This window comes from Primulina eburnea, chromosome 16 (genome assembly GCF_022965805.1).
Source record: "Primulina eburnea isolate SZY01 chromosome 16, ASM2296580v1, whole genome shotgun sequence".
NCBI classification, from domain to species: domain Eukaryota; kingdom Viridiplantae; phylum Streptophyta; class Magnoliopsida; order Lamiales; family Gesneriaceae; genus Primulina; species Primulina eburnea.
The window spans coordinates 274,016-290,658 of record NC_133116.1 but is presented as its reverse complement, the minus strand read 5'-3'; the positions used below and the strand labels follow the sequence as shown (position 1 = coordinate 290,658).

Here is a 16,643-nt window from a genome sequence, read left to right as displayed (position 1 = left end):
TTTTCACATGATCTGAACTGTCTTCTGCTAGTTCGACAATGTTAGAATTTGAGTGATCAAGATCTTTATCTTTGTTCCATTGATTAAAAAAGTCATTCACGAATCCGGTGTCTTGTCCAAAATTCGGCTCAAAAACCCCATCTGTTGAGTTAATGGTTGCACCAAAACCAGAAGAAAAGTTGGACGAAACATTCAGACTATTTATACAAGTGCTGAACAAGGTTTCTGGATTAGAAAAATTATTTTGATCCCATAAAAACTTATCAATGGCAGTAAATGGAGGTCTAGGTTGAACCAAAGAAAATGAACTGTTTCCCAAATTTCCATCGGAAAAATCCCGTCTTCCACCACCTTCCATGAACGAGAGAATCAATCAAGAACTAATTTTATGCAAACAGAATAGCTTTTCTCAAAGGAAAGTTTGTGTTTTCTTTGAACACACAAGAATTTGGTTCGGAGTGCTGCAAATGTGGGAGAATTGAGCTTTCAATAAGCCTTATACCGAGCTGCATGCAATTCCAGCCTTTGATTTGAGAACGATCCAAGGGTTGAGAATTTGAGCAGACAAAGAAAGAGATGGAGAGACTAGTGGGTCGTCATTAAAATACTATTATTTAATTGCAGAGTAATGCCTGTATTAATTATGAGCTTTTTGTATTTTCTTTTAAAAGAAAGTACACCTATTTTCAAATTCTAACCATGTTTATATGCTTTTTTGATCTTCTTACAAAGTATATATAATCTCTTTGGAAATAAAAGTCAAAATAGTCTTTTAAGTTTGGTTATTTTGTGTTTTGGTCTAGTAATTATTTAAATTTGGTTTTTGGTGCTACCAGTTAGCCTATACTTTGGTTTTTTATATTCATCAACATTTTCTAATGTTACGTCATTATTTTTTAATATCATGTCAACAACTGTTGTGTCAAGAAAGCAATCCAACAGAAAAAGACCAAAAATTAAAACATAACATAAATTACAAGATCAAAACTCAAATTGAATATTTGAAGGCCAAAACACAAAATAATTGAATCAAGAGAATACTATTTTACATGGAATTTTCATCGTAAAAAAAGATCAAGATGTTTAGGTTAACAATTTGTAGGACATCAGTTTTTTTTTTTGTGGGGGCGGGAATTTGTTTTTTGGTATTTTATGTTTGTTTATTTGCGATTTTATTTTATTTTTTTTGTCAAATTTCAGTTTAGTCTACTTTCTCAGTTTATTTTGGTAATCTTAATCTTTTTTCAGACACGATGCTGATGTATCATTAATGAAATGTTGATGTAGCACCGATGTGTTTGTGTCAGATTAACACTCTAAATGAAAATAGATGTCAAATTAGCAATTCTAAAAATTAATTCATGTATTTTAATATTTATAATTGATTCAACAATACGGTATTGGTTAGTTATAATGGCGAACATATATGTTTTTGTTTGGCGTAACGAATTGGAAATTTTTCTATATATTCGGAGTCCAAGGAGATTAGTGGTCAAGAGGTCTAAAGTATTTAGGCCCGTGACAAAAGAAGGTCATTGTTTTTATATTAATTTGCTATCTATTTCAAAAAGGAAAAATATTGAGCTCAGATAGGTAATAAAGTAGATAAATTTTGAAAAATATATAAAACTAGTTTATTTTTTTCTTCCCAGGAAAGGGTTTTTAAAAAATTATATGCTAACATATTGAGTGGAAGATTCATTTATTAAATACCTTAATATGATATTATATATAATATCAAAATTTTAAATATTATAATATGTATCTTCTATAAGAGAAATAAAAAATAAGTGGAAAACTTTTTATAATGCAATCGTATCCCACGTTTCATCATTTTTATAATCTATCATCCCATTACAGTAGTATGCATATATATATATATGTCATGAATAAATCATCTCAATTTTGTTGATAAAATAAGTGGAAAATTTTAATTGAATTTCAAATAACTATCATAATATATTCGATATCTAACTAAATAATACTCATCAAAATCCTAAATTATCAAATAAATCGGGAAAAAAATAAAATTAATTGACGATCATCAGAATCTTACAACGAGGCCAAGGCAGCAGCATAGTATCACTTTTACTAATTAAGTTAGTGCATCAAATCAAATACAAGAAAATCTAAACAAAGCTTACAAAATCTTGATCCTTCTAAAGACGCCTCGTCTCAAATAAATAACACAGCCTGTGTCAGAATAAAATTGAAACTAAACCACGCAAGTGTTCCCAGTTCCTATTCTAAGGCTTCAAATCGGTGGCGGATGACAGATAAATACTACGCGAACTGGAGGAGTTTACGGCCGATCCTACAGGGATCATCTTGATAGCAGCAGCAATAGGCATGCCGAGAAACCCAAGCAATATGCTAGTGGACCATTGTCGCATCGTAAGAGGATAGGTGTTGGCGAAAGTGCCTAGGAATTGGACAATAATAACCTGGAAGAGAACCGTGCAGCTTAAAACGCCCACAAAAACATAGTTGTTGAGTATGCCTTTGAAGACATTTATTTTCTCCATTTCTCTAGAGCTTATCTCGTTGAAAACCTGTGAGAGAGGTGAAGATTGCCGTGAAATTCTGGAGTAGACGACTTTTTAAGTAAACAAAATTTAATGCAATGAAGAAGTAAAAAAAGCGTTAATTAGCATATGTTTATGAATAACTTGATTCAGGAATGTGAGTCATTGTTTCATATTGAAGATTACCTGACAAAAGACAAATGAGTTGAAAATGAGCGTATTAAGAATGGTATCCGAGTTCTCGCCATCAAGATAGAAAACAGATTTTCCTGAAGTTTGAAGATACCATATAACAACGAATTGATAGATAGACTGTCCAAGAATGTTCCTCCACATAACATTGCTAATGAAGTTCCCTTTTCGGCCAACGGGTTGTCTCCTCATTAAGTCATCATTTGGCGGTTCAGTGGCTAGGGCAAGTGCTCCGAGTGTATCCATGATCATGTTGACCCAAAGAAGCTGAACAGCGGTGAGGGGGGCACTGCCTGAAAGGGCCAAATGTGAGGAATATTTTCAATCCAAGTTATCACACATATTAAACGCATGTTACCTGTCAGGCAGGCTGATGAAAAATTGACAATAAGCGCAACCACGTTGACAGTTAGCTGGAATTGAACAAATTTTTGAATGTTAATGTAAACCGAACGACCCCATTTCGCCACTGTAACAATGGTGGAGAAATTATCATCTAGAATTATAACATCAGCACTCTCTTTTGCCACCTGGAAAATTGTAAACCAAGGAGTAAGTTTCTATGTGCATTCACGACACTGGTTCACAAAATGCACACAGAAGTATAAAATATACAAAAACTCGGAATGATATTATATGTAGTCTATTAATTGACACAAATTATCACCTCAGTCCCAGAAATTCCCATCGCTAGACCAATATCTGCTTCATGAAGTGCAGGAGCATCATTTGTTCCATCTCCAGTTACTGCAACAACCTCCTCAAATGTGGATCGCAAAAGCTTCACAAGGGTATGTTTATCCATTGGTGAAGAACGAGCCATCACCTTCCAAATGAGAATATCAGAAATCAATATAAAATAGTTACATCATATTGAACCACATGCACAAATAAATACTAAATTGAAGGAACTTTTGTCTGCACCATCTGAATGGCAAACCAACAACCAAGTGAAAGACTTCGGTGACATTTATTGGGCTTCCTATTATTTCAAACTAAAGATTTTTTAAGTCGGTTTTTGAAAGTATCTTGGGATAATTTTATCAGAAAAGGGTGTAGTTCAGTGTGAGAATTTAAAATTTGAAATTGTTCTAGAGCTATACATTTATTGGAATTGAGGCAGTGTTAGCAACGCGTATATTTTTCAGAGTTGATTTTGAAATTGGTTGAAAAATAATAATGTTCATGCGGTAATGGGAAGAAAACAAAGAATTGATCACGGTAAACATGAAAAGAAGCAAATATGACTTCCAGTTTAGGAATACCTGTAGTTTTGGAATGAGCGCCTGCAACTCTTCCTCGTTCTTCATCCGAAATTCTGGTCCTTCAATTGCAATACCATCATCAGTTAGTATGCCACATTCTCTAGCTATTGCCCTAGCCGTGTTTATGTTGTCTCCCGTGACCATTCGCACCATGATGCCAGCAGATTTACAAATAGCAACAGACTCCTTGACTCCAGCGCGAACTGGATCTTTTATCCCAATTATTCCTATTAAAGTATAACCCTCAAATGGGATAGGATTTTCAGCAGAAAAGTCAATTCCAATATCCTTATATGCGAGGCACAGGGTTCGAAGAGCTTCATTTGCAAATTCATCAATTGTATCCTTCATATGAGTGGTGGTTGACTCATCCAGAGGAACAACCTCGCCATTTGAGTTCAGAAACCTATCGCAGGCAGCTAAAATAATCTCAGATGCTCCTTTGCAGTGTGCTTGAAAACCTTCTCCAGGTAACTCCAATACCACACCCATGCGCTTCTTCGTAGAATTGAATGGCTCGACTTTGACCAGCTTTGACACACGTCGCTCTGCTAGGAAATCTCCTCCAAGAAAGAGACCGAATTCCAGAAGTGCAGTCTCAGTTGGCGTACCAAGGATTTGAATTTTCTCATCTTTATCTATGACGATATCTCCTCCAGTGTTGTTGAATACAGATTTTTGAAGCATTTTCACAACAGAATCAGGAATATCGGAGCAGAAAGCTGAACTTTTCATAGAGCTACTAACTTCTTTTCGCTTTCCGCAAATGCATGCTTTCACAACCGTCATGTGGTTAGTGGTTAGGGTCCCAGTCTTGTCACTACAAATAGTTGTGGCAGATCCCATAGTTTCACAAGCTGCCAAATTGCGGACAAGCGCCTTGTCATTCATCATCTTCTTCATCGCAAAAGCAAGGCTCAAAGTAACAGCTAAAGGCAACCCTTCAGGAACAGCAACCACAACAATCGTAACAGCAATAGCAAAGTATTCCAGCATTTCCAAGGCTTCATCTCCAGACCAGCTCCGGTAGGAACCTTGATTCATCTTGAGGCTAAAGAGCCCTTGCACCAGAACAGCGAAGGTAATAACAGCAAAAAAGAGACCTATTTTTCCAATAATGGTTGCGACTCCATTCAGTTTGACCTGCAAAGGGGTTTCATCATCACCGCCTTCACTAAGAGTAGCCATCAATTTACCCCATTGAGTTCTCATCCCAACAGTAGTAACTAGCATTTTGCAGGATCCATCTTGCACTTTAGTTCCGGATAATAGGAAAGGATTTGCAGATGTCACATTTATGGGTTCACTCTCTCCGGTCAAACTAGATTCATTTATCAACAATGAATAACCTGAAACAAAGAGTCCATCAGCTGGGACCTGATCCCCAATGGAAAGATGAACAATGTCACCTGAGAGCAGATCAAATATCGAAATTTTTTGTCTGAAACCATTTCTTGTGACCTGAACTGTAATCTTTTTCTTTTCCTTGTCTAAATCCTTGAATTGTAATGATTGCTTATAATCACTTGTAGCAGTGACAAAAACTACAAGAAGGATACTAGCAACAATCCCAAGCCCGTCATGAGCGCCCCTGGGCCATCCTTCAGTTGCAATGCCAACAACTAATGATACAAGCGCACAAACAGCAAGTATCATGAGGGTAGTATCTTGAAGGGCTTCCCATACAAAAAGCCAAAATCCCTTTGCCGGGCTCTCTGTGAACTTATTAATTCCATAAACTTCTCTTCTGTGGTCAAGTGACTCATCTGAAATACTAATCCCGTCGGTGAGAGAAGTTGAGAGCTTGCCAGCAATACCCTCCACGCCAGAATGAACTTTCAACTTCCTCAAATTATGGCCTTCCACGATGGATCCTAATTCATCAGCACAAATTTCAAAACCTGCCTTCTTGACTTCCTCTGGCACTGTATAGCTTATACCTGGAGGTATTAAACGGAGCATCAGCATAAAGTAACAAGAAATGTTAAATCTCAGGTTGCAAAAGCTTTTGAAATCTGACCTTGAATAAAGCTCAGAGCAGCCTGGGAAACTAATACCGCTACTCTAAGTTTTTCCTGCAACATGATAAAATAATCACATTTAATTTTCCGTTAAACAGAACAATAATGATTCTTCTGACATATAAAGGAAGAATATTTCACAGCTGAAGAATCAACTTTACATTGCTAAATGGACATGACACAAAGTTCCCCCCATGACACACTTTCTAAAATCATGCAACTTCTATAGTATACGACATCTTAACAATCATATTATACTAAATGATACGCATAAACTGTAAAATTCAATATTGCGGTTTTATATATGGGCTTGAACAATCCTCCAAGAGTTAGCTTTTGGGTCGAGTTAGGTCCAAAGATCCAATCTTTAACAAGGAGTGTGTTAATTGTTCATGCTGGTCAACAATATTGTTTGATTTTAGTTCAATCTCATAACAAGAATGAATTGATTAACCAAAAATAGAGTAAATCCGTAGATACACTTCATCCGTGAGGTAAGAATAAGAGAATAAAATAAATAACATAAAAACAGAGGAAAAATAAATCATCGGATTAAAAAGTCAACGACAACTCAAAAAAAGATATTTCCACAATAGCGAAGATATTTTTGAGGTAACTAGACAAAGAAAGATGGAACAATTCAAAACCTGGTTAGACTTCTGGATCTCACGAACTTCGGAACGTTTCGACAGATTAGCAGTGAATCTAAACCTCCTTTTATGGTTCTTCACCAGCCAACACGCTTTCCTCCATCTCTGCAACGCTTCATCCGATGAATTCTTCGCCTTCACTTCCGAAAAATCCTTCATAAGACTCCCCATTCTACGCCTAATTATTCCTATCTGCACTGGTCCACAAATCACAGGTGACACTAACAGATCACAAAAAATCGCGGTTGATGTCACCTAGCCCAACAATACAGCTACTGGCACAGAGTAGTTGACGAAGCTGAATAATTCCTCAGTTTTCCCCGTTCTTGAGAAGAAAAGTAGAATCAAAGACTGCAAACAGAGTAAAATATGAGTATGAGCAAGTTGTCGGATGAATCCGAGGAAATAATAATGGAGGAGTGGAAGGCAAGCACAATCGAGGAACTTACTCTTCATTTCAACAATATATATAGAAACCGTGTCCGGCCCGAAGTTTCATGGAAATTAATTGTGATAGAAAATTCAAAATAAAATTAATTTCATTTTATTATACTTTACTATTCATTGGGTCATTGAATCTTTTCGGACACCAAGAAAAAATAATAATAAGTACTTGTTTTGTCATTCCTGAAATTAATGAATTATTTATCCTTCACTAAAATTCAAAATATTTGCCATTCCTAACCACCAAATTTCCAATTTTTGCTCTCTCATTATTATTGCACTTATTATGTCTTTTTTCTTTTGCTTTCTCCTCCTTTCTTACTTTTTAATAGTTTTTGCTTTAAATTGGCTGATTCCACAAGTTCGAGGATTGTGGGCCATCAGTATATTCATTATTGTTTTGTTTTTAAAAATAAACTTTCTGTGTGTATTGAAATGAAATGCAAAGGATATGGTTATTTAAAGATGAAGCTGTTTCCAATGTGAATGAATGGAATTGAATGTGAAATATGGGAAGAGATGAAATGGATTTATTAGATATGTTTGTCAGCGGCAACCAGATTTATTTATTATTTTAAAGACTACTTGTTTAGCCCGTTGGCGACGAGTGTTAAAGTTGAGGTCTACCACTTGAGCAACAAGCAAGATAAATTAGTCTTCCATTTTAGGCTTAGCTATTCATATTGTTTGACTCGGTTTTTGGATTCCAGATTGCTTCTCAAAAACTTTGTTAAATAAACTTTTGTAATACCAGATAATCCAATGCTTCAACTTTACACCAGCACTTGAAAAATCAGAAGCCCACGTTTCTTGCCATCTCTTTTATGCCTGATACTTGTTCGACTTTTTATGCAATATGAATTGCACTTCTGAAATAAGTTAAACCGATCCATAAATATTTGCCAATACCATTGTAATCAATCATTTCAAAATATATTTTAATTATTTGGATTATTTTCATTCAGTATAATTTAAAATTCTTTCCTCATGAAAATAAATCCACACAAAATCAAACCGATCCATCTGAATTCAACCTTGTAAAGGTGTAAATAAATGCCTCTATTCGAACTTGAAAGAAAAAGGACCGAAATAGCATATTCTAGAGATGGCGAATGTATGTATATCCTGAACGTTAAAAAATAGGCCGAATGAATTGTCTTAAATCGTCTCCGCAAATACAAGCATACCTCGATTCCTACACTGACTTCGCTTAAAACAATGACATTAGATAGTACAGTTTATGTAAAGATTCCAAAACATAGGAAATTTCAAACACAAGCATCATTTTCCCTAGTGCATGAAGTATTCAGCACTATTATAATAGAAGCCATTAACAATTTTAACATAATCAGACCAGCCAATTTCATATTTTGACCCCCAAATCGTAAGAAGAAACTCCATCATGAAGACTAACTGATGTGATCTCAACATGTGCAGCAAAACATGCTCTTTCTCCAGAAATATTGTAGTCGGCTCCAAGATGTGCTCATCCCCATGCTGGTTTTCTAAGTCATGAAACTATTTCAAGCCACCTCCTGCAAAACAGGAGCGAGAGAGAACTTTTGACTAAAACCTTTAACAAGCCCCAACCCAGCCCCCTATGCCGTTGGAAACTAATAAAAACTTAAAAATTGTCCCAATAATTCTTCAAGGAAGTGAGAGTGAATAACTCCAGAGAAACAAAGTTGTAACAGTATTGGTTCTACTTTCCCTTTTCACGCGAACAAGACAGTGAATAAACCAACTGTAGTATATATGTACAAGAATCTGGCAGGCTATAAAATGTAGGGCATATCTATCTCTGAGATGTTTGGATTTTTCAAAACTCCATGGACATGCAGAAGAGAAATGCTATCCCCACTCGGACCAAGACAGAACTTTGACTTGTTCAAATAACAATTAAGGTGAAAAATAAAATATCACTTGACAACTGCTTGATAAGTTACAAAAGACCTATCCAACCATTCCTAAGAAGGCTAGCTCCTCAGCTTTTTCTTTGGACCACCTTCTTCAGCCAATTCCTGAACATGGACACAATTAAAAGAAGGCTGAATGATTGCTTTAATCATATTTATCCACAAGAGTCAAGTTATCAAGGCTGATATAGAATAGAATATTTTTCATTTGCACAAGCATGCCACCAAACCAAAGATTATATGGTAATGCCACAACATGAAAGCATGTCTGCCAATATGTTATTATTATAATACATTTCTGCTGATGGAGTTGCTCATGAATGTGCAACAACAGTTGCCAGGTATGATAAATTATCCGACATTCACTTGAGATTTTAACTTGATTGTAACCAGTAACCAGAAAAAATGTCTCGAATATGATGAAAGATCTCTAGTTCAGATTCTAGAGATTGATATGCCTAGAGTTTTTCACTACACACAAACACACAATCAGCCTTGAAACTACAACCAGCCAGATGATATATTTATAGAACTTTTGGGGCTATGAAAGACTTTAGAACTATTTTGGGGAGGGGCGGGATTATAAATTCTTCCCTGACTACGGTTACATGCTTATGACCGCGAAAGAAGAAAAATGAAGGTTCGGTGACATCAAAAGAAAGAACACAAGTTCAAATCTCAAATAATAAATTGTAAAATGTTTTTTTAATGCAGATTACACACACTCAAGGTGCGAAATAATCATAATTTTGAAAAGGTTTGGAAACAATTTTTCTTCAATAATACACCTCATTCCATAACATAACAATGATATGATATTCACGAGAAGTTGATATGTTTGAGCAGTTGGCAACATTGAGCAGTGAGGAAAATTCATAGAACATATTACAACAGTGAAGAAAAGCATACCCCTTCATCTCTTGTAAAATCTTCAGGTGGAATACAATTAGAGTCAGACTTGCATTTAGCATGCACTATGGGACCTAACTGTGATCTGTCCATTCCTACTGTTGACCCAGCCGGTGAATACATGTACACAGCCCCCTTATACATCCATTCTTCCATCTCATCACTGTAAAAATCATCAAAACGCTCTCCGCATAATGCACAAGCATTCTGGTCCTCGTCAGCAGGAACAACCGGTTCGTTGTTCTCCTCCTTTTCAACGGTGTTCTCAGCAGGCAAAAAACCTGGAACTGCTTCTGTCCCCAATGCCTCCGCACCATGAAGCCACATACTTACACTTACAAACCACTTGGGAGAAGGCTTTGTTTTACGGGTTTTTAATGTCCTATTCCTGCTAACATGCCAATCCATATGCTTGCTGTGCTCTTCTTGGCTCTTGAATCGAAGACCACATGTGGTGCATTGCCTGGGCAGATCACTGTATAAAGCAGTTATTGCAGATTCATGCCGCATCTTGAGACTGTCTGGATCAAAATCCACTCCAACAGAATCCTATTTGTTGTAAACAAAGGATGTGAGAGGTTTGCCCATTTAGATGATGCTATATAACAGGATATAAATGACACAATCACATACCTGCTTTGTCAATGATATCACACCTTGAGCCACTAAAGAACTAAATAAAGTCGAAAGCGGCCCCACGGCTCCAGAGTTAGGTGGACGCCCACCGGGAACTAGATTAGAAGAGGCCAAACCAATAGAAGGACCATGACCTTGTAAGTATCCATAGTTTGGAGGTGGTACTTTTGCCTGTGATGGGACTGAGGCTGTAGAAGGCAGGAGCAAATTTGGTCTAAACTCCTGAGATGGTAAAAAATTAGGTTGTAGAAAAGAAACTGGTGCATGACGTTGGAGATTTAAAGGAACTAATCCAGGACTCTGACTGGGAATTTGAGGCATGTTCAAATGTGACATGCTAGTAATGCCACTCAAATGTGTCCCAGAATTAACTGTGCCAAACTGACCCCTGCTTTGCCATTGTGGGGGAAGAGCAGAAATTGGGGTTACCATGTGTGAACTCGACAACCTCACAGGATATGGTGAATTAATTAAAGCCGCAGCAGCATCAGGCCGAATCTCAGGAGCTGAAGAGTCACGAGTAGAACTAAGCTTGGATACAACATTTGAGGACCCACCAGAAATCCCATCTGATATTGGGAAATCACCTAATATCGGGGGTCTTTTATAACTAGAAGTAAAATGGCTTCTATTTTCTAAAAATGAACCACCTCCGTTGGCATTTAGACGACTCTGAGAATGGTGTGGTGGTAAATTAGGAGGGGGGATATGGACTATCAAATCGGTAGGGCCAGCAACATTTGGCAGGACTCCAGCAATCTTGTTCATTGCTCCACGACCAAGCTACAAAAAAAAGAGAAGAAAATATAACGAGTTAATTTTCAAAAATCACCAATGAGTTGTCACAAAAGATTAATTGTTGGTGTGCCGCCTGCTTAGGCGTGGGGCTAAAGCCTGGTATCGAGAAAGTAAATAGCCATGAGATAAAGTTCGACAAAAACATGATAATATAATTACAGAAAAGGTCATAAACTAACAAATCATATCATAGCGAAACGGATAATCTTCAAAGTTGCTAGCTATTTATTAAACACACGCAGATACAAGAAGAATCCTCAAAAAATAAATCAGGCTATTAGCAATAAAAAAAATCGACCGTTGGACCGATTTCCTATGAAATCACCCACCAACGGGGCACTAGTGTTTGACGGGGTCATATCTTCCCAATCAAATTCTTCTTCTTCGGTGTTTTGCCACGTCCTAAGAGCTCCCTTCGAATCAATAACATTGGCGTCCAACTGCTCTACTCTTTGACGTTTGGAGCTCATATTTTTCTCCCTTTCATCAATTCCATAGGCACTAATCAAAGCTCTAGGACCTCGAAGATCAACATCATTACTATGGTTATACACAGCAGAAGTTTTAAGATGATGATTGGATTTCCCCTGCCAATTTATCATTTGCCATTCACTGCTTTCCTCCTCACTGAGGCCATAATTAATCCCCAACCTAGATGGTGAGGGCCCAACAGCAACTCTCCTTGGAGAATTATCGATGCTAAATTCATCAAGAGAAGGCACTAATGACCCGGTATGCCCAGTTCTATAAGTAGAGGACCGCATGATCTTTGCCGTTGATGATAGAGACTTCTTTATCGCATCAACACCGAAAGTTGCACGGTTTGCACCACCAGTTGTGCTTGCACCTTCAGCTCCAACCTGCAAATTGAATAACTCAAAATTGTACAAACATGATCACTGTACTCCATGAATGTTCCTGACAATATTGCAGGTACTATTCCCTCCATATATATCATCAGTTATATGAACTTTCCCAGTGTTCTCATAAACATAAGCTTTACACTCCCAAAGCTTTGACAATAAATTCAATTTAGAAATGACAAAAAAATTAAAAAAGATCAGAATATCTCAAAGAAAATTAACAAAAATGTAATGAAATGTAGTGAAAATAATTTGAAGAAGTAAGATAGATGAAGTCCATAATATGTAAAACAAAAGGCACAAACAGTAAGCTATAACAACTCGTGCTCGTGAAATTTAGCCTCCAAATTAGCATTATAATATTTTTGCTAAATTTAAGAAGTAAAACTATTTTTTGTGTAAAATTGGCTAATTGGAATAAAAGTATATGTATCAATCCTTTAAAACATTGACCACAACAAAGGGGAGGTCTAAAAGAACTCAAAACGATATGTCCACTTGTCAAATATTCTTTCAAATGAAAAGGCCAGTTCAGTGTAGAGAGTAAGGTTCCTCAAATTATGTAAACAACTTTTACTTGCAGAAAGGCTAAGCATGAATTTCAATAAATACATATTGGAAAGACCTACCAGTAATATAAAAATAGCCTAAAAGAGTTTTTAGGCCTCAAAATAGTCACATGTCTACTTCAGTGAATGAGGCGCATGCTTTCTCTATTACACAACAATGTAACAAAGAGAGGAGATCGTAGCATTCAATCCAATTTACTCTTTCCTAGGATATTAATACTGGTGAAAAGGATCAATCCATTTGAATCATAAAAATGCAAAGCATGCACAATGTAACGAGTGAATCATGGCAAGCAAGACAAAAGACAATAAAGTAAGAGAGTTAAAAGAAGAGATAATTTCATTAAAGCTTACGGAGCCTACAGTTGAATGACCAAACTGCCGCCGTGCTTCCAAATATTTAGGGTTCACATGTATTCTATGTGTAGGTCGAGGAGATTCAGCAGCTCTCAAAGAATTCAATATAGGAGATTGACCACTTACAGAAGGGGAAAACTGTAACTGTTCCTCAATCTTGCGAAGTACTGACACAGGGAACACAGCTGACCATGTACCAAAAAGGTGGCGCATTGCAGGGTTCATACTGGGGTGGACTTGCGCATAGGCCTCACAAAAAACCTTTTGGAAATCAAACGCAAATGAGAAAACACAGCATATCAAATGCAAATGAGAAAACACATTTATTCAATATTAAATTCTTTAGTCCTCACCTCAGGCAAGTGGGCAGAGAAGTATGAAATATATCCTTTACCTATGTTCTTCACAATACTGTCCAAAAGGTACAAGGCAGGCAGCTTTTGATCGACAGGAACCTGGAAGAGATAAATATCAGAGAATCGGATGTCTTTAAGCCACATAGTGTATGAACCTACAATTAGTAGGTTGAGATGAGACAAGAAAATAAAAAAGTGAATAATTCAAATAATAAAAGTGTATGATTATGGGAAACAGACAAAGATGAACGTTGACAATCCTAACTATTATAGAAACCAAATCTCGATTGGGGGCATGAGCATTAAGTCATTGACTCGGGGATATCCAAGGAGTGGCAGAGATAGAATACCAATCACTACTTTTTACAATCCAAAAACAGTTTCGAGCAGTGGTGCTAATCTTTCCAAAAGTAATAGCCCTTTCTATTGTCAACTTCGAAAATTTGGAACAAGTGTGTAAACTATGAAACGAGTTTTTGTAAACAAGGCAGAGTGCACACATAGTTATTCATGGAGGACAACAGGTAACGGGCCAATCACAGTAGAGCCAACAGCAGCATAAATTGTGTGAGACTAAACCATCAGATTACCAGGATAATCAAAATAGAAGAGAATCAACAAAATTCAACACCTTTTCATGAGATGTTTCACCGTGAATAAGTGCCATCAGAGTTCTAGTCATTCATATTTCCATTTTGCCACAGCATTCCAAAGGTCAGTGACCATTAAGACGACACAATCACATTTCCCCAACAAACACACAACTGTCAAGCCAATACCTTAAATTCAGTACTGGCTAGTGTTGCCAGGAAAATTTTCATGGAAACATGAAGAAAATAAGAAGAAAATAATTATAAAGCTATAAAGCTATGATCATCAAACAAGTATCAAACAAAAGAAACCAGCACTTCCTCAAGTGAAATGAAACTCTATGAATACATACATGATCAATCTCTACAGCGTCAACAGCTATAAGGAAACCAAAATTGATAAAGATTTATACTACTCGAGCTACGCTCTCCTGGCATATATATTCAAATTCATATTTTAAGTAAAGAAAATTTTATTTCTTGCTCAGAAAGATATTAAAACCGCATTTTCAACCCATAATTTGAAGATCTGAAGGTGTGTGGCTCTTGCAATGAGATAATTCATGTCAATTTAGTTACGTCAAGGTTGGTAGTTTGGTTTGGTTCTCATACGGAGTAACCTCGTGATTAAATAAAACTTGCTTGAAATTATTTCACAAATCTTCAAATTTGTGCTAGCAGACACTTTACTTGCTGTATTTCATTCATTCGTGAGATTGCCAGGCTCATTATTTTTTGTGAACTAAAACGAAAATGAAATCATAAAATAATAAAACTTCAACGGAAAAAAAGAGGAAGAAATAAAAACGAAGCTTCAATTCACACACTTTATTCTCTACAACTCCAGCCGCTACAACCCCAATACAATCAAAACTACCACATCAACATATTTACAAGAATTCCATAAGGCTGTCGAGGATTCCAAAAGTATCCTAGATGCTATACCTCGATAATCCGGGAACAAATAGCTTCAGAAATCCCCTTTGCATGCGCCCTCTGCTCACCCGCAATCATAGTGAGATCAGTGATTGTGGGTTTGGAATTAAATGTAAGCTCTGATAGAACGATCTCATAAAACCGTACAATTTCATCCATACTTAAAGGTGAAACTGCTTCTTCGCCAAGACAACCAAAAAACCCAAGTTCTTCCTCCCTCTCCCTCACCATTTCCCGAAATCGATCCAGAATTATCTGCGGCGAGGGTCTCATGCCAACGGCATCATTTCGATTTGATGGCATCTTGTTAAAACTTCCGTTGCTGATAGGCATAGGATTCTGATATCTTGAAAGATTGTCCATCGACGGATAAGACGCTAAGAGAAGAAAATCGAGTAGAATGAAAATGGGGTTTTGGTCCTCGCGGAAATTAAAATTAGGGTTTCGAATCAGCGTTCGAATATAAACAACAAAAACACAGGAAACGATAATTTAAATAAAAAAACCGGCAATAAAAAATTGGACAGACAACCGGAAATTCCACGACCCGAAAGTCCGCGACTTTTTTATGTGGTGAGCGTTAAGGCGTGGGCGTCGTCGAATACGAGACAAGTACCTATGGGCTTAAGAAGAAAAGAGGACCGAAGGATGATGAAATGGGGGCGAGAATGTGGTGGCTAGCGGCGGAGCACGCGTGAGATCAGTACCGAACCCACCACTACTACAAAGACGGCGCGGCCGAGCCAGGGGGGGGGGGGGGGGGGGGGGGTTATGGGAGGGACGATGTGAGAAGATCGACAATCTCTATAAATTTAAACAAACACGCATAAATACATACATTTTACCTATTTATCTGTGTAATCGTTTTAGAAATAATTTTAATATATATTAGGATTTTACTAATTTTATATATTCAATACAAATAATATTTTTTCTCAAATATTATATCTCTCCCATTCGAAACGTACTATTTATTAAACTCAATCTGTTGCACCAACAAAAATTGGTATCTCGGTATGACTTTTATTTAATATCATAACTTACTTAGTATTTTTGTTCAAAAAAACCAAACTTACTTAGTATCAACTCGACTTTTTATTTAACTAGTATTTAACCCGTGCGATGCACGGGCTGATATTTTTAAAAATCGGTGACAAATGATTAGATATTTAAATTGAAAAAATAATATAATTATAAAAAATAAAAATAAAATTATTTTTTCGCTAATTTTAAAAAACTTTCTTAAATACAACGCATGTCGATTAATTTTTTTGCCTAATAATCACTATCATATATCAAAATTTTAGATTGTGTTAGTCTAAGGCCATTAATGACATGATGGTTATCATGTTTAATATATTGATGTCGGCCACCAATCTTAATACATATTTAATTCTTTAATTTCCGAGAAGCTACATATTATTATTGTTTAACATGTGACAAAAAAAAATTTCTAAATCATATTCATTAAAATTAATGAAAAATACTTTTTTAAAAATTCAGTAATTTCGTCTAAATCCACATTCACCAACAATTTCGTGACATGACACGTGTTTGACACATTTGAATGATAACAATAATTGTTTCATCAATATTTTTATCCAAATGGGTTGTGA

The 16,643-nt window shown here is 36.4% G+C and overlaps 2 protein-coding genes and 1 long non-coding RNA gene across 7 annotated transcripts; 1 reads left to right on the top strand and 2 right to left on the bottom strand.

Annotated features, from left to right (window-relative positions):
* Window positions 1–1,985: 1,985 nt before the first annotated feature.
* Window positions 1,986–7,107, bottom strand: LOC140815849 (calcium-transporting ATPase 1-like). Its single transcript, XM_073174832.1, has 7 exons — window positions 6,651–7,107; window positions 6,003–6,057; window positions 3,983–5,922; window positions 3,385–3,543; window positions 3,076–3,247; window positions 2,712–3,010; window positions 1,986–2,552 (listed from the first exon to the last, which is right to left on the bottom strand). The coding sequence occupies exons 1-7, from the start codon at window positions 6,822–6,824 to the stop codon at window positions 2,247–2,249; spliced, it is 3,105 nt and encodes a 1,034-aa protein (XP_073030933.1). The 5' UTR covers window positions 6,825–7,107; the 3' UTR covers window positions 1,986–2,246.
* Window positions 7,108–8,228: 1,121 nt separating this feature from the next.
* LOC140815851 (uncharacterized) lies at window positions 8,229–8,887 on the top strand. The gene is made up of 2 exons (XR_012114454.1): window positions 8,229–8,339; window positions 8,422–8,887. It is a non-coding gene; the product is annotated as an uncharacterized lncRNA (long non-coding RNA).
* Window positions 8,783–15,808, bottom strand: LOC140815850 (polyadenylation and cleavage factor homolog 4-like). Of its 5 annotated transcripts, none has more exons than XM_073174833.1 (8): window positions 15,037–15,808; window positions 13,499–13,600; window positions 13,143–13,406; window positions 11,686–12,216; window positions 10,556–11,341; window positions 9,923–10,471; window positions 9,005–9,118; window positions 8,783–8,887 (listed from the first exon to the last, which is right to left on the bottom strand). In XM_073174833.1, the coding sequence occupies exons 1-7, from the start codon at window positions 15,388–15,390 to the stop codon at window positions 9,074–9,076; spliced, it is 2,631 nt and encodes an 876-aa protein (XP_073030934.1). In that variant the 5' UTR covers window positions 15,391–15,808; the 3' UTR covers window positions 8,783–8,887; window positions 9,005–9,073. The 5 variants fall into 5 exon arrangements, with proteins under 5 accessions (XP_073030934.1, XP_073030935.1, XP_073030936.1 ...); XM_073174834.1 differs by having other exon boundaries at window positions 13,152–13,406; XM_073174835.1 differs by having other exon boundaries at window positions 13,272–13,406.
* Window positions 15,809–16,643: the final 835 nt, after the last annotated feature.

Coding starts and splice junctions, on each gene's coding strand:
- LOC140815849 (XM_073174832.1), bottom strand. CDS start 6,824: ATGGGGAGTCTTATGAAGGATTTTTCGGAAGTGAAGGCGAAGAATTCA. Junction 6,058..6,650: donor AGATCCAGAAGTCTAACCAG/GTTTTGAATTGT, acceptor ATCATGTTGCAG/GAAAAACTTAGAGTAGCGGT. Junction 3,544..3,982: donor CGCTCATTCCAAAACTACAG/GTATTCCTAAAC, acceptor CTCATTTGGAAG/GTGATGGCTCGTTCTTCACC.
- LOC140815850 (XM_073174833.1), bottom strand. CDS start 15,390: ATGGACAATCTTTCAAGATATCAGAATCCTATGCCTATCAGCAACGGA. Junction 12,217..13,142: donor GTCATTCAACTGTAGGCTCC/GTAAGCTTTAAT, acceptor TTCAATTTGCAG/GTTGGAGCTGAAGGTGCAAG. Junction 9,119..9,922: donor ATTTTACAAGAGATGAAGGG/GTATGCTTTTCT, acceptor GTCCATGTTCAG/GAATTGGCTGAAGAAGGTGG.